Source organism: Corythoichthys intestinalis, chromosome 9, assembly GCF_030265065.1.
Source record: "Corythoichthys intestinalis isolate RoL2023-P3 chromosome 9, ASM3026506v1, whole genome shotgun sequence".
NCBI lineage: Eukaryota > Metazoa > Chordata > Actinopteri > Syngnathiformes > Syngnathidae > Corythoichthys > Corythoichthys intestinalis.
The window spans coordinates 51,615,963-51,640,287 of NC_080403.1; the positions used below are offsets into that span (position 1 = coordinate 51,615,963).

The 24,325-nt window shown below is 37.8% G+C and overlaps 1 protein-coding gene across 3 annotated transcripts in view; it reads left to right on the forward strand.

Annotated features, from left to right (window-relative positions):
- The window catches only part of arhgef10la (Rho guanine nucleotide exchange factor (GEF) 10-like a), a 389,757-nt gene that overhangs the window by 323,842 nt on the left and 41,590 nt on the right, over positions 1-24,325 (forward strand). For all 3 annotated transcript variants that reach the window (XM_057845783.1, XM_057845784.1, XM_057845786.1), the window contains 3 exons: positions 1,248-1,459; positions 1,530-1,687; positions 18,453-18,595. In XM_057845783.1, the coding sequence (XP_057701766.1) occupies positions 1,248-1,459; positions 1,530-1,687; positions 18,453-18,595 (513 nt within the window). The remainder of the gene's footprint in view (positions 1-1,247; positions 1,460-1,529; positions 1,688-18,452; positions 18,596-24,325) is intronic.

Consider the following 24,325-nt stretch of genomic DNA (forward strand, 5'->3'; position numbering starts at 1 on the left):
CGACCCCCTCTTTTTCAAGACTCAAGTTTGAAAAAAGACTTTTTGAACACCAAATTATTTTTTTATACAGAAAATAATTACAGTACATCCGAAACAAATGATTTTAACAATGAATATGTGAGAGAAAGCATGTTATTTTGCCTCATTCAAATCTTAATATCTGTACATTTAAATATGTAAACTAAAGTGCAATCACATTCGTAAATGAATGGCTTCTGGTTTTTGAAATGTAAATAAACCAATCTATTGTGATTTAACAACAAAATTGCAATAACTGCATTAACCATCAAAGTAAAGTCTAACTGTAGCTTTAGTCTTGAAACAAATCTGAATAAGGAAAAACATTGCAATAAAATAATGAGCGTAACTGAGATTTGTCATGACAGAACATCGCTTCAATAATATCTGGCGCCATCTATTGTTGTGAATGGGGAGAGTAGCTGAGATCTATCATGATAGAACATTGCTTCAATGATATCTGGCGCTATCTAGCGTCATGGATGGGTACAATATCTAGACCGCAAATATAAGACGACCCCCTCTTTTTCAGTCTTATTTCAATGCAAAAAACGCCGTCTTATAGTCGGGCCAATCCGGTACCACTTTTCGTTCTCGGCACTGCTGAAAAAATCTCCACCCAGAATGGGAATGAGAAGTCTCTTGTTTCCATGTGACCGTTCTGTCATCCTCTCAACATGTAATAGCTAGTTAATTAGCTAAAAGATCATAAATTCTGGTAATGATATCACAACAAGATTTACAGAAAAAAAGGGAGCGTTCCCTGATGCATTGTTTTGGGTGGGATAACGATGAATGGTATTTTAAAAAATAAATAAATAAAGTAGCATGGTTTGAGTGCCGAATTTGTTTTCTTAATGTAAAATTGTATCAGTGCAGTCATTTGTCATTGCTCACCATTTTATAGCATCTATGCAAACTTGAAATTATTAATCAGTGATAAAAATTAAGTAAAACCAGACTACGAAACCGGAGAATATTTTCCATTGACAGGATGAAATTCAAACCTTTTGGATCATTTTAACTACACAAGCACTCGAAACGATTAGCCAAGTATGAAATAAAGTTTTCGATTACGTTAATTGAATTCCACTATTCTATACTTTTTATGAGTCTTGAATCAAGGTGACTCACCTTTTCACGTTACAATGAAGTGTTTTCCACGCTACACCAAACATTTATTTTCCTTTTTACCTGAACATTTTCTTTCATTTTCCTTCTTTTCGCAGGTGGCGGCCGGCGCGGAAGATCAGGGCCAGATCGAGATATTCTCCCTCAACAGACCTGTGCCGAGAGCTGTGAAGAGCCTGCAAGTGGGCTCCGCCGTCCGCTGTCTGGAATACGTGCCAGAGGTTTCTCCCGCCGAGGAGACGGAGGACGGCGCTCACAAGCTCCAGCCGGGGAACAGCACCGGCGTCTGTGTCGGTTTAGATGACGGACGGTGAGAAAGACGCTTTGACATTTCCATGAAAGTTGGAATTACGGTGTTCATTTGAGTTCATCGTCTTTAGAATTCTGGTGTACGGCAGCGTGGACGCTACGGCTCAGTGCCTCTTGACCCTTAGTAACCCCCAGGGCTGCCCTGTTCTGTGCCTGAAACACTCGCCTTGCTTCCTGTTTGCCGGTTTGCACGACGGTACCTTGATGGTTTATGGGAGGAAAAACGGAGGTAAGCTTCCAACATGCTTTGTATTTTTTGTTGTCGCCGTTTAGGCTACGTTCACACCGGAGATCAATTGAGATTTTTTTGCAACATGTACCTGACATTTTCATGCAGTCTAAACTAGGGGTGTGACAATACCGTATTGGCCCGAATATAAGACGGCCCTGATTATAAGAAGACCCCCTCTTTTTCAAGACTCAAGTTTGAAAAAAGTCTTTTTGAACACCAAATTATTTTTTTTTATAGAAAATAATCACACTACATCTGAAACAAATGATTATAACAATATATTTGAGAGAAAAAAGCATGTTATTTTGCCCCATTCAAATCTTAATATCTGAACATTTAAATATGTATGGATCTTGCCATGTGGCATTTTTTTGCCATGTGGCAAAATGGATTTTACCATTTGGCATTTTCTTTGCCATGTGTCTTTTTTTTTTTTTTTTTTTTTTTGGTATGAGGCATTTTTTTTCGGGGCATATGGTATTTTGCAAGCCATGCTCGTCCATGCCAAATTTTCCATTCATTTTAAATGGCATAAAAAATTTTGGCAAAATCAATTTTGCCACAAAAAAAAAAAAAAAAAAAAATGCCACATGGCAAAAAGAATGCCACTTCACAAAATCCATTTTGCCACATGACAAAAAAATGCCACATGGCAAAATCCATTTTGCTACATGGCAAAAAATGACACATGGCAAAATCCATTTTGCCACATGGAAACAAATGCAACACGCCAAAATCCATTTTGACACACACCCAAAAAAAAAAAAAAATGCCTCTTGGCAAAATCAATTTTGGCACATCGCCAAAAAAACCCCCACATGGCCATAATCAATTTTGCCACATGGCCAAAATCAATTTTGCCACATGGCAAAAAAAATGCCACACGGCAAAATCAATTTTGCCACATGGCCAAAAATAATGCCACATGCCAAAGTCCTTTTGGCACGTACCAAAAAAATGCCACATGGCAAAATCCATTTTGCTACATAGCAAAAAAATGCCACATGGCAAAAAAAAAAATGCCACATGGCAATTTTGCCACATACCAAATACCGTATTGGCCCGAACATAAGACGGCCCTGATTATAAGACGACCCCTTCTTTTTCAAGATTTAAGTTTGAAAAAAGACTTTTTGAACACCAAATTATTTTTCTACAGAAAATAATTACAGTACATCCGAAACAAACGATTATAAAATTATATTTGAGAGAAAAAGCATGTTATTTTGCCTCATTCAAATCTTAAAAATCTGAACATTTAAATATGTAAACTAAAGTGCAATCACATTCGTAAATGCATGGCTTCCAGTTTTTGAAATGTAAATAAACCAATCTATTGTGATAAAACAACAAAATTGCAATAACTGCAATAACCATCAAAGTGATTTCTAACTAACTGTAGTCTTGAAACAAATCTGAATAAGGAAATACATTGTAATAATGCAAACTGGTTAAAAACTTGAGAGTAGCTGAGATCTGTCATGATAGAACATTACTCCTCAACTTCAGCATTCGGTTCAATGATATCTGGCACCATCTAGCGTCGTGAACGGGTATAGTTTCTAGACCCTGAATATAAGACGACTCCCACTTTTCAGTCTTATTTCAATGCAAAAAACACTGTCTTATATTTGGGCCAATACGGTACTTACTTTTTTTTTTGTTGTCTAGTTATTTTTAACCATTTTGAGAGATGTTTTTAAAATTCTAGGGTTAAAAAAAAGATAATAAAGAGTAACAATAAGTATGTCGAAAAGGTCATATACCGCGATACTTTGTAGCCCAAAAAAAAAGTGCCACTGGCTTGACCACGGCATTAGAAAACGCGGCTGATTCAGACAGCAAGCAGACAACAATAACATAGGGATTGCGTGAAAAGGTTTATTGAACACACAAAAAAACACACGATTGCCAAAATGGAGACACAAAAAGGGTAGTAGATTGAGATCGATTTAAAAAAAAAAAAAAAAAAAAAAAAAAAAAAAGGGAAACCGCAGTAAGAGGCAGACAACTGAAAAAAAACAAGGTAATGATGCAACTAGTAATGAAGGGATATACAAACTGTCCACTTGCAGCAAGTTAATATCTTGGCAAGCCGCCTAGGATCGGTTTAAAGACACTTCGGATGAGCTGGAATTTGATGCAGGTACGACGTTGGGAACTCATCCGACAGCTCTGTATAAACAATTCATGCCAGTCGTCATACTGGCTTCGTTTGCTAGCTTGCACAGACATTTTCCCAGACCAGCCCAACCGCGTCATCACCCGCAGCGTGCATTGTGTGCGTAAAACACGGCGTCCTCCGTAGGTCAATACACGTACTAAATATAACAGATTTTTAAATCGATGGCAATAATATCTGTGTTTCTAATAACATATTTTAGTAAAAGAGAACAATTGTGGCTTATTAGTGCTTGTAGGCCCTAATAAGCCACAATTGTTCTATTTAAGTATGAGGTTCCCTTTAAAGAAACAAAAAAAAGGAACCAACATGTTGTATTCGAAATCTTACATTAGAATAGTTTCTACATTAGCTCACAGGCTGCTAATGACGGCGCTAGACATCCAATTCATTTTGACTGAATTGGACGTATAGTGCTGTTAATAACACTGAAACCAGAGCATTCACAGCCAGTCTTTTGTGGGCATTTACAGGTCGATTCTTGTTGATTTTAGGGCATTTACAGGTTACTTTCTGTTGATTTTAAGTCACTTCCTATTCATTTGGGGACATTCTTGAGTCTCTTCCTTTTGAGTAACCCAAAATCAACAGGAAGTGACCTGCAAATGCCCCCAAATCCAAAGAAAATGACCCATAAATGCCCCAAAAGGGAAAGGAAATGACCAAAAATGAACAAGAAATGACATAAAATGCCCCCAAATTAACTTATTGTCTGTCATTGATGGCCATAGACGTCCAATCCTTTTGTAGTAGCATCTAAGGATTAATTCCATAATCGATTAATCGAACGATTAATTAATCGATTAATCAGATAAATTTCACTTCTTTCAGTTACCTTCACAAGTCACCTTAAAGTTGTTTTCGGCTTGTTTCAAGTGTCAATGAAGACAAAATGGATGACTATTTCCTTCAACTATATCGATTATCAAATTTGTTGGCAACTATTTAATTAATCGATTGAATCGATTAGTTGTTGCAGCTTTATTAAGAAGCTAGTTCAGACAGTAAGATGTCCAAAAATTGGCAAAAATGTGAAATGTTGTTTTCCAAAGAAAAGCAGATTTTTGTTCATGTCCTACTTTGACTTAACAAAAATATAAGAAGAAATCTGATATTTACAACTCAAAAGGTATTTGTTTTAATTTCAAGTAAGGTCCTAAACGGTTTATCGGTTATCAAAATAGTTATATATAATTAGAGATGTCCCGATCGATCGGGATGATCGATCGGGATGATCGATCGGGTCCGATCACGTCATTTTCAAAGTATCGGAATCGGCAAAAAAAAAAAAAAAAAAAAAAAAATATATATATATATATATATATATATATATATAGTTTTTTAATTGAATCGTTTTCTAATTGTACTTAACGTTACAGACATAATGTGTTCCAGTCATCCAGAGTAGTTTTGGCTTAAAGTAGGGCTATGAAATTTATTGCGTTAACGGCAGTAATTAATTTTTTTAAATTAACCACGTTAAATAATTAACGCATGCGCTGCACGACCCACTCACGCATTGCCGCGTTCAATCTGTAAAGACGCCATTTTACCTATAGATAGCGCTAAAAGGCAGCATATAATGAGTAGAGAGAATTTTGACAGCCTTTGGAGCCATTTTTAATGTGACTAAAGCCTTACAATACCTCTCTCAGCTATTAAAAATAACGTGGGAGGCAATGTGGGGAAGAAAATTAGTAGTTGATTATTTTCTTAACACCCTATGTTCTTTCCCAACGCAGAGAAGATATATCAATTGGTGCCCCGAATCGGGAGCAAAAAATCGGATCGGGAAATATCGGGATCGGCAGATACTCAAACTAAAACGATCGGGATCGGATCGGGAGCAAAAAAACATGATCGAAACAACCCATATATATAATAATATGTAATAATATAATGATAATAATATAATAATAGTTGTAATATAATAATAGTTAATTGTTGCACCTCTAAGTATGACCTATACGAAGTTCAACCTAAAATACATACGTTTTTAACCACAACGATTTAACCGAGAGGATTTACGATATGTTATTTAATTTTTAAAGTGTTTTTCAAATTTCGCATTTTCCACAGTATCCTTTTGTTTAGACTGAGAAAAAAACTGATGTCACCTTTGGATTCAGCACCCAAAAATGATTAAAACCAGCTCTCAGACCTCCAACAGCAAAAATAATGTTCCTCGGTGTCGAGCCAGTGATTCAAAATTGCTGTCAACTTGCAGCAAACAAATAAACAGAACAATTCTAATGATTGCACAATCAACAAAAGCCAACAATTCAGTTGGTGGATCGATCTTATAATGAATACACACATCATCTATTTTGCTCGTATGTTAGCTGCCACACGCGAGGCGCATCGCACCGAATCAATGGCCGACCACCTTTCCCTTCGCATTGTTCCTGTCAGCGCCAAAACAACAGCATGCGCCAGACAACATGTCAGATGCGGTGAGGCGTTACACGCTCCCAGCAGCGCTTCTCCCCCCTTCCCCCTTTGGAAAAAAACTTCCTACCTGGATGTGATATCTCGTCAAACAGGCCCTTGCTGTCCTCCCAGCTAAAATAAATAAACAAAAGGATGATTAATTACATAAAGGGGAGGAGTATTAACAGTTTTGTTTATGAGAAGGCAGGACAGAAGACCTGGAAGGCTTTCAGCACATCTGTTAACCCCTTATAGGGCGTTCATTTAGTTCAAAAGCTAGTCTCACACTATCAATGGTACTGAAATATAAGCATTCACAGCCAGTCCTTCCAGTTTAAATGAATGGGACCTCTATCAATGTCAGTGGCAGGCAATGAGTTCAACACTATGAAATTAAAGTGCAAATGACATGACAAAAAAAATCTTAAATAGCATTAGTATTGGAATTATTGGAATTATGTTTTGAGACGATTCCACTATATACAACAAATTGGCAAAGCACGGATTTATGAGAAATGTGTCTTTAAATCTGCCGTTTAGCTACTAATGTCATTATAGTGCTCTGGCGCCTCCATCTTGGTGTTGACGTCAGACAACAAGCGATATCAGCGGATTTAACATTGAGCTCAATGGAGGAGGAAGCGTTTTTCAGCGATTCTGTGGATTTTTCTAACAATATTGTCGATCCAGAGGAAGCACAGTGGGGCAAATAAGTATTTAGTCAACCACCAATTGTGCAAGTTCTCCTACTTGAAAAGATTAGAGAGGCCTGAAATTGTCAACATGGGTAAACCTCAACCATGAGAGACAGAATGTGGAAAAAAAACTGAAAATCACATTGTTTGATTGTTAAAGAATTTATTTCCAAATTAGAGTGGAAAATAAGTATTTGGTCACCTACAAACAAGCAAGATTTCTGGCTGTCAACGAGGGCTAAGGAGATCTAACGAGGCTCCACACGTTACCTGTATAAATGGCATCTGTTTTAACTCATTAACCGTATAAAAGACACCTGTCCACAATCTCAGTCAGTCACACTCCAAACTCCACTATGGCCAAGACCAAAGAGCTGTCGAAGGACACCAGGACATCAGTAACACAATGCGCCGCCAGGGACTCAAATCCTGCACTGCCAGACGTGTCCCCCTGCTGAAGCCAGTACACGTCCAGGCCCATTTGCAGTTTGCTAGAGAGCATTTGGATGATCCAGAAGAGGACTGGGAGAATGTGTGATGGTCAGATGAAACCAAAATAGAACTTTTTGGTAGAAACACACGTTCTCCTGTTTGGAGGAGAAAGAATACTGAATTGCATCCGAAGAACACCATACCCAATGTGAAGCATGGGGGTGGAAACATCATGCTTTGGGGCTGTTTTTCTGCAAAGGGATCTGTGTAAAGGAAAGAATGAATGGGGCCATGTATCGAGAGATTTTGAGTGAAAGTCTCCTTCCATCAGCAAGGGCATTGAAAATGAGACGTGGCTGCGTCTTTCAGCATGACAATGATCCCAAACACACAGCCAGGGCAACAAAGGAGTGGCTTTGTAAGAAGCATTTCAAGATCCTGGAGTGGCCTAGCTAGTCTCCAGATCTCAATCCCGTAGAAAATCTGTGGAGGGAGTTGAAAGTGCGTGTTGCCCAATGACAGCCCCAAAACATCACTGCTCTAGATGAGATCTGCATTGAGGAATGGGCAAAAATACCAGCAACAGTGTGTGAAAAGCTTGTGAAGAGTTACAGAAAACGTTTGGCCTCCATTATTGCCAACAAAGGGTACATAACAAAGTTTTGAGATGAACTTTTGCTATTGACCAAATACTTATTTTCCACCATGATTTGCAAATAAATTAGGACTGTCAAACGATTAAAATTTTTAATCGAGTTAATCACAGCTTAAAAATTAATTAATCGTAATTAATTTCAATTCAAACCATCTCTAAAATATGCCATATTTTTCTGTAAATTATGGAATTGTTGGAATGGAAAGATAAGACACAAGACGGATACATACATTCAACATACTGTACATAAGTTCTGTATTTGTTTATTATAACAATAAATCAACAAGATGGCATTAACATTAAAGTGCCTGTGACACGAAAAAGCATGTTTATTTCATAATACACGCGGTATTTTATGCCCCTGAATGATATGGACCGCTTGGATGTGTGTGGAAGCGATCGCTATATTTATTTAGTTTTTTGAATCCCGCGCCATGAAAATGAGTGACTTCCGGCTTCGGTCTTGCATTGAGAAGGAGGGCGCTGTGACGTGTACGGTAGAAGACGTTCTCTTCACTATACAGTGTACTGTTGTGTATGAGGACGAAGGATTCAGCTGATTTTGCGGATTAATACTTTTATTTTTTGCATCACGCCAGCCAAACGGCTGCAGAAAAATCATTCTGTATGCGGGAGAGGCGTATGCGCCTTTTTGGAGTTTCAAAAGGTTCCCATTCACCGTGGATATTTACTGTGGGACCATTGGACTTACAAGGAAGTGAGTAAACATCTTGTTTTGTATTATGTCAAATACGAATACAGTGATTACAAAGTAAACACTATAAAATTCCTTTAAATAAAGGACTACTTACGTTTGATCATTGATAGTCATGTAAAAAGCTATCCTCATGCTCATTAGCAGTTAGCTGTTAGCGCGTTAGCTACACAACAACTCCAGCCACCCTCCTCCAGGGAACGAACTGTAAATTGCTCTCCGCCGGGCGGTTTGCCGATCCGCAAAGAAACTCGACAACCGGGTCGTCATGTCAAATAATCCAGGCTAGTTATGTGTGATTTTCCACTTCGAAGACTTTGAAACATCCCTCGGTTCGGGTTAGCATGTCGGCTAGCTGTCACTCCTTCTGGTCTGTTTACATTCTCCAAAGCCGGGGAAGGGAAATTACATATGTCCGATTTAGGTGTCATAAAATATCGTTCGGGAGGTGCGACAGTAAAGGTGAAGTCGACAGTTTTGACCATTATGGAGTAATTTTGCCAGTAAATGCATTTTTATGATTTCATATTCCATTTAGCACAAGACTGTTATTTGTCATGACCATGCCATTTATTTAGCAATTGGGGAAAATACTTGGATAAAAAGAATATCCTGTAAAAATATTGAAGCAGAGACAGAAACAATGACATTTTGCAGCTCTCTTCGTCGCGTTTTCCTCGTTGTGAATAGTTCCCCCTCGACGGGCTGACTGGTCCTTCTCAAGCCATTTATATAGCTATTGGGGAAAAAAACTTGGATAAAAAGAATATCCTGTAAAAATATTGTAGTAGAGAGACTGAAACACTGACATTTTGTGGCTCTCTTCGTCGCGTTTTCCTCGTTCTGAATAATTCCCCCTAAATGGGCTGAATAGTAAAACCGATGAGCATAGTCTACCGCTGACGTCATCCACCTGTTGGGGACGCTAAAGCCCTATAATGGTAGGCGTGGCTAACCGGCAGATTAAAAGACTAATTTCTCGTCATCTGCGCTTTGCTAAATTGTTGTATATAGTCGAATCGTCTCAAAATATGATTCTAATTCACATAATAATGCCATTTAAGACTTTTTTTCTGGTGTCATATGCTCTTTAACATTCTGTTAAAGCGATCCATGGTAGTTCTTAAAAGATAAATCTTAGTACAAGTTATAAAAATTTTATATTAAAACCCCTCTTAATGTTTTCGTTTGAATAAAATTTGTTCAAAAAGTTTAATCAAAAAATAAACTAGTAGCTCGCCATTGTTAACGTCAATAATTACACAATGCTCATGGTTCTTAAACCCATAAAATAAGTGGCACCCAAGCACCAGCAGAGGGTGACAAAACATAAAAAAAAAACAAGTAACAAGTGGCCTTGAGACTGTGCTGTCATTTTAATCTGTTTGAGCGGGGCATGTGCGTTAATTGCGTCAAATATTTTAATGTGATTAATTTTAAAAATTAATTTCCGCTCGTTAACACGATGATTTTGACAGCCCTAAAATAAATTCTTTAAAAATCAAACAATGTGATTTTCTGTTTTTATTTCACATTCTGTCTCTCATAGTTGAGGTTTACTCAAGTTGACAATTACAGGCCTCTCTAATATTTTTAAGTGGGAGAACTTGCACAATTATTGGTTGACTAAATACTTATTTGCCCCACTGTATGTGACATACAGTACCCCGCAGTACGTCCCACAGTACATCCCAGGATGAGCATAATCCGAAACCCCCTCCAAGATTCAAGAGGAAAGAACTGGTCTGTTGTTCCACAAGCAGAACGGAACCCACATTGTTCCTCCTCAATCTGAAGTTCGACAATCGGCCGGACCCTCCATTCCAGTACTAGGAGTAGTAAGAGTAGACTTTCCTAGGGAGGCTGAGGAATGTGGAAATAACATGTGACATGATATAATAATATTAGGGCTGTCAAACGATTACAATTTTTAATCCAGTTAATTACAGCTTAAAAATTAATTAATCGTAATTAATCGCAATTCAAACCATCTATAAAATATGCCATATTTTTCTTTAAATTATTGTTGGAATGGAAAGATAAGACACAAGATGGATATATACATTCAACATACGGTACATAAGTACTGTATTTGTTTATTATAACAATTAATCAACAAGATGGCATTAACATTATTAACCTTCTGTTAAAGCAATCCATGGATAGAAAGACTTGTAGTTCTTAAAAGATAAATGTTAGTACAAGTTATAGAAATTTTATATTAAAACCCCCTTAATGTTTTCGTTTTAATAAAATTCGTAAAATTGTCAATCAAAAAATAAACTAGTAGCCCGCCATTGTTGATGTCAATAATTACACAATGGTCATGGGTACTTAAGCCCATAAAATCAGTCGCACCCAAGCGCCAGCAGAGGGCGACAAAACTCCATAAAACACAATTAACAAGTGGGCAGTTCACTGTACTGTCATTTAAATCTGTCTGAGCGGGGCATGTGCGTTAATTGCGTCAAATATTTTAACGTGATTAAGTTAAAAAATTAATTACCGCCCGTTAACGCGATAATTTTGACAGCCCTAATAATAATATGTAAATAATTTGACACATAAGTCTCTCCAGAATATAAATCGCACCTCTGGCCAAACTATGGAAAAAAACTCCAACTTTGTCTGGAAAATACCGTACTATGAAACATGACTTAGTTAAATTTTGGGGCTGCTTTGCTTCTAAGGGGTTTCAACTTCCTCACAATACAACCTTTTTTACAGAGCTTATTTACACATTCAAAAATGAAAGATACAATGAAAACAACTACATATGTTCCGCAGCAGCACAGCTGGCTTCCCTTCTGCAAGCAAAATTTCACAGAAGGGGGTGAATTTAACCTTTTCATCACGCCATGCAATTAACCCACTGGAGTCAAAAGGCATTGTAATGCGATGAAAGGCAGGAATAAACAACTCCAAATGTTAATTAAATGGCCGAGTGCGGCCCACTCTCTAATTTGACTTCATTAATGCGCAGGAAAGGAAATGCATATGTAATTCAATTTATAATCAGGCGCCTGGGTGGCAGGGCTTTGTGATTAATCCTCAAAGAAGACAACGGTCCACTTCCCTCGCGCTCCGGCCAAGCGAAACGTCACAGAGGTGGAAGACGAGGATCATACTCCAATTTATTTGTTGCAGGAAAAGGGCAGTGTGTCACTCCTGACATTTTTTTTTGTTTTTTACAGCCTCACAAAATGCAGCTAAGTGTGAAATCACCGGACACTGGGTCATGTGCTCGGCAATTAAAACCATTACATTGGCAAATTATTTGGAAAGCAGACGCTAATTAAAATGATCCACAAAGTGCTTTCTTTTCATCTCTTTTATACCAGTGTGTGTTTGTTTTATTACACAGAGAGCTCTGTGTCCTGTAAATAAGACAAATGAACATACCGTAATTTTCGGACTAAATAAGGCACACCCGACTATAAGCAGCCACCCAAATTTGACACGAAAACAGCATTTGTTCATAGATAAGCCACAGATGTCCTCACTGTATTATGGGATATTTACACCAAAAGATATTAACCGGTAACACTTGATTTGACAGCAGCATCATACGACTATCATAAGACCAAATGAACCACCATGAAGCTTTGAACCAATTGGCTGCAAAGCTTCATTGCTTCAAGAAGCTTCATTTGGCCATCACTTCTCCCTTGGAGGGAGACAGTCAAACTCTGCTGCCACCTGCTGTTAACACTGTTGTTGTAAAACACAATCAAAATTCATGTTCTTTGCTAATTATTTCTTCTGTTACTGTTCCAGTTGTTTCATTGATTGCTAGTTATGACATTTGGCAGTGTTGTCACGGATTACTTAAAAAAGTAATTTAATTACTAGGGTTGTTCCGATCATGTTTATTTGCTCCCGATCCGATCCTGATCATTTTAGTTTGAGTATCTGCCGATCCGGATATTTTCCGATCCAATTGCTTTTTTTTTGCTCCCGATTCAATTCCAATCATTCCCGATAATTTTCCCCGATCATATACATTTTGGTAATGCATTAAGAAAAAAATGAATAAAACTCGGACGAATATATACATTCAACATACAGTACATAAGTACTGTATTTGTTTATTATGACAATAAATCCTCAAGATGGCATTTACATTATTAACATTCTTTCTGTGAGAGGGATCCACGGATAGAAAGACTTGTGACTTTGTATATTGTGACTAAATATTGCCATCTAGTGTATTTGTTGAGCTTTCAGTAAATGATACTGTAGCCATGCCCAAATGCATGATGGGAAGTGGAACCATGACTGTGCGTAGTGCTACCAATTGATATATCTTCTCTGCGTTGGGAAATAACATAAGGTGTTAAGAAAAAGATCAGTTGCTACCTAGCGTCCCCACATTGCTTCCCATGATGTTTCTAATCGTAGGGAGAGGGATTGTAAGGCTTTAGCCAATTAAAAAAAGGCTCCAAAGGCTGACAAAGTTCACTCTACTCATTTTATGCTGCCTTTTATCTCTCTATATAGGCAAGGCAAGGCAAATTTATTTATATAGCACAATTCAACACAAGGCAATTCAAAGTGCTTTACATCACATGAAGATCATAAAAATCACATTTAAATCAATACAACGTAAAAACCAAGACAAAAGATCGCATTTAATCACAAATAGAATAAAAATACATAAATAAAAATAAAACAGAAATAAAAATAAAACAAAAACTACTACTACTAATAATAATTGAAATCAGCAATGGAGATAAGCACAAGAGGAATAGAAAGCAGGTAGATTGAAATATATAGCCAGTTATGGATATGCAGTGCTAAACAAAAGCGTTTTTAGCCCTGATTTAAAAGGGCTAACAGTTTGAGCATACTTCAGACGTTCAGGTAACTTGTTCCAGAGGTGATGTCTCATAGGAATCTAACAAGTTAAGCATGTATTTTGGTCCAAGGCCATTAAGTGTTTTGTAGACGAGCAGTAGTATTTTATAGTCTATCCTTTGACTTACTGGAAGCCAGTGTAGCGATTTCAAAACTGGTGTAATGTGGTCCAGCTTCCTTGTATTTGTGAGGACTCTGGCTGCAGCATTCTGTACTAGCTGCAGCTTCCTGACTGATTTTTTATCAAGACCTGTAAATATACCGTTGCAATAGTCCAATCTGCTGAAAATGAATGCATGCATAAGTTTTCCATGTCTTGTTGAGTCAGAAGCCCCTTAATTCTGGTTATATTTTTTTAGGTGGTAATAAGCAGATTTAGTGACGGACTTTAGATGGCTATCAAATTTTAGGTCTGAATCAATAATTACGCCAAGGTTTCTGACTTGATTTGTAGCTGTAAGTGACATTGTGCTAAGTTGCTTGCTTATCTTTGACCTTTCCTTTTTTGGCCCAAAAATGAACACCTCTGTCTTCTCCTCATTTAACTGGAGAAAATTCTGGCATACCCATTCATTGATTTGATGAATGCATTTACTCAGGGAGACTAAGGGACTATAATCACGTGGGGACACAGAAATGTACAGTTGTGTGTCATCTGCATAGGCGTGATAGGAGATGTAATACTGTTCCATTATCTGAGCTAACGGAAGCATATAGATGTTAAATAAGAGTGGTCCAAGAATTGACCCTTGAGGGATTCCACACGTGAATTTGGTTCGTTCTGACTGATAGTTTCCGATTGACACAAAGAAATCCCTATCATGTAAATAGGATGTGAACCACTGAAGAATAGTGTCAGTAAGCCCTACCCACTAGATACATATAGGTAAAACGGCGCAATTACAAATTGACCCCGACAATGCGTGAGTGGGTCGTGCAGCCCATGCATTAATTGCGTTAAATATTTTAACGTGATACATTTTTCATAAAAATTAATTATCGCCGTTATCGGGATAAATTTGATAACCCTACCTTAAGCCTAAACTCTTGATGAGTGTAACATATTATGCCTGTAACGTTAAATACAATTAGAAAACGATTTAAAAAAAAAAAAAAAAATATATATATATATATATATATATATATATATATATATTTTTTTTTTTTTTTTAAAAAGGCATGGCTGATATTTTTTTGCCGATTCCGATACTTTTAAAATGACGTGATCGGACCCGATCGATCGATCGATCGGGACATCTCTATTAATTACTGATTACTGATTACACCTCAAAAAGTAATTTAGTTACTTTACTGATTACTTTACTATCAAAGTAAGTAAGTTACTTTAAAAGTAACTTATCAGTTACTTTTTACCAATTTTTCTCCTTTTGCTGCCTCAACATAAAAATAACAGACAAATGTGATCGCGTGTAATTGAGTTTTTCCACATAAGGCTTAATCTTTGAGTTAGCGGGGGTTTAATTAGTCGAAGGAGTTCATTTCAACCACCATTGTCTCGCCCTAGCTTAGCCATTCCGGAGCCCTAAAACTAAAAAATAACAGACAAACTGCACGAAATTTGTTTAAATCAACTCCAGCGATTAAACCCCCGCTAACTCCAAGATTAAGCCTAATGTCAAAAATTCTGAACTTCCCCTTTGAAATAAAGACCTAGCCGTTAAAATGTTGTCTATAAAAGTTGTAAAGCAATAAAACAAACAACAAAAATTAATGAAATGAACAAAAATCCTACAACGTAAAGTTTTCATAATGGGTCAAAATCATTTTTTGAACAGATCATGTGACTAGCACCTTGGAGACTATCCTTTGCTAGCTTTGCTAGCCAAAATTACATCAGAGGAGGCAAGATGGATATTTAGAATTTCTTTAAACCTAAACTTTCAAACGCTACCAACAACAACTTGAACAATTGATTGAACTCGAACAGTGTCAAGATGTGTATATATGTACAGTATTGGCCAAAAGTTTGGAGACACCTCAAAGATGGATACTTTGAAGAATGTAAAACACAAAAACTGTTTTCAGTTATTTCACTTTTTTTTTTTTTTTTTTTTTTTTTTTTGCCATTCAACATGTTCGTTCATAGTTTTGATGTCTTCAGTGGAAATTAACAATAGTAGTGAAAATATATAAATCGCAAAAATGATGAAGTGTGTCCAGACTTTTGACTTTTGTTTCAGAGTCTTCAACATGCTTTTCCCCCAGTCCCCAAATGTAAAACTCAGCCTATGATTACAAACTCTGACTAAAAAATGTACATAATTACACATATTATAAAGGCTGGTTACAAACTGTAGAAGTGCTGGCTGTCTCGGTACCTGTCGGCTTTGTTTCGAGTTTTTTCGCGTTGTGCTGTAATTTCAAGTGCTTCCTTGTTGATTTGGATGTTGAGTTTTTAGCGGTCAACAGTCTTTCTGAGCCAGTGCAGAGTTTGCAACGCACGGAGATATTTTTGTCATCTTTACTGGACGGATATGTGAAGTAATGGCTGTATCTCCAGTGAGCAAATTCAGCTGTTTGTTGTATCTCTCCGGCTCCATTACTGTTAGCATCCTGATAGGTAGCCAGGCTATGTTGTTGACCGACGTGGCGACAGCGCGCACACAGCATGGTAATACACGTGACCCGTCTTTTTTTCTGATGAGAAGACGTGAGATGGGATGTCACTCCCAAACTCAAGAGCAGTATTTTCTATTCAAATGCTCTTCGTTCATGACTACAATATTCTTCATTCTACATACAGTATGAGGCAACAACAAAATAGTAACGCACCGGCACTGAGAAAACGAACTTTAATCAGATTACTGGCTTGAAAAAATTAACACGATAGACTGCTCAATACTGAAAGAAAGTAATCAGATAGATTACTGACAACACTGGCATTAGGTAACACTTTATTTGACAGCGGCGCCATAACACTGTCATTAGACAATCATAATTATGACATGACACTGTCATGAGCATTAATGAATGCTCATAACAGATGTCATTTAGTGTCATCCGGCAAATTAACTCACTTTTGAATGGATGTAAAAGATCCGAGCTGGACATAAATGCCGTTAGTGACATAATTTGCTGGATAACACTTAATGACATCTGTCATAAGCATTCAGTAATGCCAATGAAAGCATCATGTCATAATTATGACGGTCTTATGACAGTCTTATGACGCTGCTGTCAAATAACGTGTTACCTATTAACCCAAAATCAATAAATAGGCCACACATATATGCCGCAGGATTCAAAATGAAGGAAAAAAGTAGGGGCTTATATTCTGAAAATTATGGTAATTAGATTTTAGGTGGGGGCTCGCATTTTGGCGTACGAGTACCAAGGTTGCTACAATTTTTTATATTAAAATTACTAACACATTATTATATCATTTCACGTGTTATTTTCACACTAAACCACAAGAGAGCACTCAAGGCCTGTGTTTCAACATTAGTGGTAACTTATAAAAACAACTGAGGAGGGCCAAACAAAATTTTAATAGCTATGTTACATTAACAGACTGGGCACGTTCTCAGTTTGTTGTTTATGCGTCATGTAACGTTACCTACCTCTGATATTAGTAGGTGATAGATAAATAGATAGCTTTTCCGTTATGATTAGTGCCCATAGAAAAACGTTTACACTCATAAAACAAAAAGTACTGGCGCAAACATTGTGTACAGTTTCAAATTTTGGTGAATATTCATTACTGTTCTTCAGATGTTCAGATTAGGGCTGTCAAATGATTAAAATTTTTAATCGAGTTAATCACAGCTTAAAAATTACTTAATCGGAATTAATCGCAATTCAAACCATCTCTAAAATATGCCATATTTTTCTGTAAATTATTGTTCGAATGGAAGGATAAGACAAGACGGATATATACATTCAACATACTGTACATAAGTAATGTATTTGTTTATTATAACAAAAAATCCAGAAGATGGCATTAACATTATTAACATTGTTTCTGTGAAAGGGATCCACGGATAGAAAGACTTGTAATTATCAAAAGATAAATGTGAGTCCGTATATTGTGACTAAATATTGCCATCTAGTGTATTTGTTGAGCTAAACGAAATGTTTGAATAGAGTTTGACCAAAGTCTGAGTAATATTTTGCATAGCTATTTTGATTGGGAATGCCAGTTCTCTTTGCATTGAGCGCTTTTCTTTTTGTGAACATTATTTCTTTTTGAGAGATAAGAATATTATTTTTGTTGTGCTTTCAGTAAATGATACTGTAGCGACTTAACTGTTTTGCCCAAATGCGTGATGGGACGCTGGGCAACCATAAATGTCAGTGGTGGCTGCAAATGGTATATCTTCTCTGCGTTGTGTTCAATACAGTGGTTAATAAAAAGATCATCTCCCATTATTCTTCCCCACGTCACTCGCCACAATGGATATAATTGTTGTGGAAGAGATGCCAAAGCTTTTGCCAACAAATGGCGCAGCCCCAATGAATGCCTGTGTCCACTCCACTCGCTTGTCTCTGCCTCTTACCTCTCAATATACATAAAACGGCGTCATTGTAATCTGTTTGCGGCAGTGCGTGAGTGGGTCGTTCCGTGCATGCGTTAAATATTTTAACGTGATTAATTTAAAAAATTAATTACCGCCCGTTAACACGATAAATTTGACAGCCCTGGTTCAGATACATTAAAAATAATATAAAACATTAACATGCACACAAATGCATAAAATATGTGCATACTATGCAAGAAATTACAGTATTTCTTGAATGTAACATTTATCATTTTCACATTTTAAAAAATTTAACAGATGATCCCTGGGACCCGGATTCTGGCAGAAGCGTGAGCTTGGGTTCAGATCCGGTACGGACCCTTTTGGTGCTCGACGACTCGGTGTGGGCAAGTTGCGGAAATTCGGTCACGGTGGTTGACATCTGCAGCCTCAGCACTCAGGTAAACATAGAATCACTGACGTATCAGTTTTATGTTTTTGCAGCAAATATGTGGACACGTTGTTTTGTACAAAATCCTAGGGCTGGGCGATATGGTATGGTAGGTATCACGATAAATTGAGCAGATTTACCTCGATAATGATAAATGACGATAAATTCGCCCGAGCGGACTGTTATATAATTTGAAATTTTGAATCAATGCATGGAATACAAATGAACCGTTTCTCGTTAAATTTATTTACCAGCTTTCAATTTAACAATTGCACATGCAGTCTAAACATTAACCCTTGAGAGTCGAAGGACGCGCCGGCGCGTCCTCAGCGCACGTCGTCTTTGAAGCACCCTCGCGTTTTAATTACGTCACCCACATGCCGTTGGTTGGTCTCGTTTTAAAGTGCGGAAGTTGCGGTTTACTCTCGTTGTTATTTGAAGTCAATCGACCAACTAAAACGTGAGATATTGTCATTTAAGTTTTATAGTTTTATTCTCCTCTCAAAAAAACATTAAAACGCTGCATGGATCATTTGTTTATGTCTATATTTCCATCATTTCTTGTCCTTTTTCAAAACGGAAGCTCCATGAAAAAAACACAAATCAAACGAACCCTTTCGAAGTCACAGTGGAAGCACAAAATGCGTTTTTTTTTTTTACAAATATAACTGCCGTGCGAGGTTCCACCGAACGAGAGGCAGGAGTGTTCTGACGCAGCGAGGGGGCGAGCGACGGCCGTTTGAGTCAAGCAAGCGGGCGAGCGACTTTGTGTGACTTTGAGGATGAACGGAAAACTAAATTTAGCGCAAGCAATTGTGCTTTTTGATCAACTTGAGGAAGAGGGTGGTCCAAATTCGTCATCATCGTCTTCCTCGGAAGAGTCCTCGAGTGAAGATAGTGACGGATTTGAACACGTGGGTGACGCCATCGACGAGCAGAGGTAAGCCAACTCACTTTTTTTTTTTTTTTTTTTTTTTTTTTTTTTTTTTTTTTAATGCTGTAAAAGTTTCTTTTGATATTGCAAGACGAAGTTAATTTTGATGCAATATAAGTGCGTGTTTGTGTATGTAATAATAAAATGTGCATATCAGATCAAAGTATAATTTGTGGTCTTCTTTCTATATGAAGATTAGGGATGTAGCACATATTCAGCTACGGTATTCTTTCTATTGTCATACATATAGATTTCCATTATTATTTATTGCTGTATATATTTTTATTTTATACTTTATTATTTTCATAAATACTGACTTTTGTTTCATGTACATTTATAGTGACAATGAAAGTAAAGTGAAATGAAAATGGAAGGGTGGAAAGAGGACCGACACCCCATGGAAGTGTGGGCTGTGATGTAGCCCTGTGTCTAATTCCAGGACGAAACTGCTTTTCGGAGTGGCATGCCTGAAAAAAATTTAACTTGTTTATTGTAAATATTTTTGAAAATACTTTTTTCCCCAATGTTATATATATATATTTTTTCCCACAATCAGTCTTCTCAATTTGTGTATATAAATGTGTGTTCAAGAAGCTTGATTGTGTGTACATAGTTTTCATCAGGTGATGGGCCGCAATACCTAAACTCATAAAGAGATGGCCTCTAAACACTTTTTGTGTTAGATGGTATATTTTTTCACTGTTCTTCACTGTTTGGTCTGCTGTATATAACCTGTTTTGACTAGAGCATGTATAAATGCAAAAAACGCCTATGGCTATACCTGTTGTTTATGTTGAATTGTCAAATAAAAGACTATTTATTCTAAATTTTTTTGGTTGAATGTTCATCCTAACATGTTGAATAAATATTACAAAGTTTCAAAACGGTTCGTTACGCATGTTTGGTTGTCAATTGGACATCAATATTAAAAATTTTGACAAAACGATTTTGGAATTTTTGGTCTTTTTAGGCCCAAAATTATGATTTATAATTGGTCAGTGAAGGAAACAACAGTTTGGACATGAAGTTCAAGGTGTCACAAAAAAAGGGACCAAACCAGGCCATCGTAAACAATTCTGTCTTTGAAATATAAAGGCAACTTCAAAGGCATGCAAAATCAGACAAAATAGGCCCAGACTTAAAGGGTTAAGTATTAAAAACAAAATCTTGTAAACAAAAAGAATTCTAGTGTGAACATTTATAACAGCTTGTATGACTTGTACAACATTATAAAAATCAATATGACCACTGTGCAAACATGTCATTCTAACACAAATGACTTGCAGCTTTAACATTACACTTCAGGCAACTTATTGGTAATGGCTGCTGTGACATAATTATTCAACACAAGTGTTTACGTCAAGGTTTCAGGTTTTTTTTTTTCCCCGAAACATTTTTAATACATGCACCCCCCCCACACAGACACAACCAGATTAAAGCTGTATTGCTCTGATGCCAATGAAACATTTAAGGTTTTATGATGGCAGAATAAAGCAAACACAAACAGAAAAATAGCTGTGGCCATTAAACTGTCATCTTATATATAGGCTTCACTGTTGGATTCTACTTTATGCTGAGTGCTTTACCATCATGAAAGCTTTCTGAGAAATCACACAGAGATGCCAAATAATGCGACATAATGATTGCTACATGAAGTCCGTGCCCAGTCCACTCATTAATTTCAGCCGTTTCGACAAGGTTAGAGCCGCTATCATACTCTTTCACGTTCATTTGTAGCCGCTGTTAGCCGCCAGCGTTAGCCTGTTTCTTGGCTACCAGAAGAAAGCACTGAAAGCATCCTCTCCTGAAATCGTGAGAACCAGGGAGGACAGCGGGTGAAAGCCCGTCTGGAACCCGCCAAGAGTTTACTTAATGTCGGGTGAAAGTTTGGCGAAGCTAACTTAAGCCCAACTCCATCCCGTTTACTTGTAGCGTTAGCCGCTAGCGTTAGCCTTCCGGGCTTCTATTTGTTTGGCTTCCTGAAGTCCACGTGACTCCATACGCAAGCACACTGTCTGCTTTCTTAAAGGGGAATGAACATAGCCGTACAACACAGAGTCAAAGCGGGATGAAAAGACTATACAGTGGTACCTCTACATACGAAGTTAATCCGTTCCAGGACCTTGTTTGTAAGTCGAAATGGTCGTATGTCGAGCAGGATTTTCCAATAGGAATACATTATAATTCCATTAATTCGTTCCACAGCTCAAAAACCTACATTAAATCCCTAATAAATACTGCTGGTACTATGACAAATTGCAATTACACATAGCAAAACAAATCAATTATAAATAAAAATCGGAATAATATAATAAAAATAATAAAAATAATTCCTGTATTAATGTAATGAATCGGGTTATAATGTGGCGGACGTTTTATGTGCTACCTGAACGCACCGCGGGGCTGACGTGCCAGAGACAGAGAGCGGTGAGCTTGAGAGTTTCACTTTCACTTTTAATGTTTTCTTGAGAACACCGTCAATTGCAGCACACAGTAGGTGTTTTGTCTTGAATAAGTTGTGAAATAAATGATAAAAACGTGGCGAATCTGGCAATTTATATGGAGATGTTACCACAATAAGAATTGTTAGCTTAATTTATAAAGACTGGCGAACGATGGTCGGAGGAGGACTGTGGAGATTTATTGTTTAGCCATTTCACGGATGTCCAGCCCACGCTCATATTTTTCAATCATTTGCATTTTCATTTAGAAGGTAAGCATCAACTTTTTCCTTGTTTCACCACCTGTACCAACCTTTTTTTTGAAACCTGTGTCGATTTGTCACACAAGAAAATCCGTCGTGCATTCGTCTGCGGTGCTGCCATGTCGTCGTATTTCGAGCTTTTCGTCGGATGTAGAAACAAATGGCGAGTCAAATTTTACGTCGGATGTCGAAAAGATCGTGTATCAAAGCGATCGTATGTCGAGGTACCACTGTATTTTCTTGTTTTATTAAATTACCGAATTTACCGACATGGTCAAAATTACGTCGGTCATCGTGAAGAATTTCGGTGATGGTAAATTTTCGGTTTACCCCCCTGCACTAGAATATCCTAGAATTATTTCCTGACCCATGGATTGATAGTTGTCATAACGTGAGATCATTGTTGTCGTGAGCCTCGTATCTCAACCATATCGTATCGTGAGGTACCCAAAGGTTCCCACCCCTAGTTTACATATGCAAAATAGGGCTGATTTGCTACATCAGGAACTGGAGTTTCTTTCCTACACCAACTATGTCTGTTTTGAATCTATGCTGCAAAAAAACCTCAAGCCCGTAAAGGCTTTTCTGAGTGAAATGTGCTTTAGTGACAGCTCTTCCAATAGGGTAACGATCCGAAATACATACTCTGAATAGACTGTGATGTGTAGGATGGAGACGTCTCCTTAAGTTGCCTTGCTCTAGCGGTGAGGACTTAATGAGCCGAGTTGACCGGAGAGCTTAACAGGTCAACATGGTTACTTCAGAGCCAACCTTGTCTTTCTCACTAATGTGCCCTCATGAGGCTTGTCTTGACACGGCGCCGGCAAGCAGAACTGGCGGTCAAACGTATCACCGGATAGGCCTCACAGGCTCACCGGTATGTATTATCTATATTTTTTAACCTCCACGTACAGACGCAGCACGTCGACATGAATTCCGCCGGACGCTGCCGTTTGTCTCATTTGACGCCGCTTATCCACGAAGCCTCGGAGGGGATCGGCGGCGACGTGCGCGCAATATGAGTGGCTATACAATCAAGTATATTGCTGACAAAGCTGCACATGAATGGAGTGAGGATTGCTCGGCATGAATAAATCATCAGACATAAGGATGTAGATACCCTGTCATAAGCTCCGCAGAGCCTCGGGATGAATTTGGAAGACATCGGGATTATGCGTCCTCTAGCTGTAATGTAGTCATCATCATATATTTGTTGACTGAAATCTAAAAGGTGTGTAGATTTCGAAGTAAAACGCGTGCGCAAATTCCCTTCAGACTTCTATGTGACCTCTGTTATGGATCGAACTGTCATGTCAGGTTGTCATGGATCAAAGTGTCACAGGATTGGATTTGTCATTTATAACCTATAGCAGGAACAAGGGTGCATTGCTAAAAATTGCTGATTTTCGTGATGCACTGAACCAGGTGTCATATTTGTGTTTTTAATGCATTTTAAAATCAGTTGTTGCAATTGGCTAAGTTGCATAGCAAAAGTCTGCTCGCTTAACTTATTCACTCCCAGCCATTTTCACCGGTGCAACCCCCTTCGCTCCCGGCCGTTTTACTGGATTTCGACTGATTTTGCAAGGCACACAGAAAATTCTGTTCTATTGCTATTAGTGGTGGGACTCGATTAAAATTAATAATCAAGTTAATTACAGGGTCTGTAATTAATGAATCGAAATTAATCGCATTCTGAGTGAAAACCATATATTGACAAAACAAATCATGTTCTCAATCGCTGCTCAGCCTTCACCGTGTACGGACGCACGCTGAGCTCCTGAAGCACTCTCTTATCTTAACCGATAAGCGCTCAGGGCCAGCAAGCTCGACTCCCAGTATGGCTCCAAAGAATTTGAAACCTGGAGACTTGGATGAAATAAAATCCTCCATACAGAAGTTGGAGGTCTCCTTGACTGGCTTGATTCAAAACCAGAATCAAGAAATCGTCAGAGAGCTCCAGTTAATTCGCGCTGAAAACGAGAAACTCAAGCAATTGGTCAAGGAGAGAGATGTTCGCATCAAGAGGCTGGAAATTTTGCCTGACGAACTCGACCAGTGCCGACGCGCAAATGAGCTCATCATTTCTGGATTACAACTGA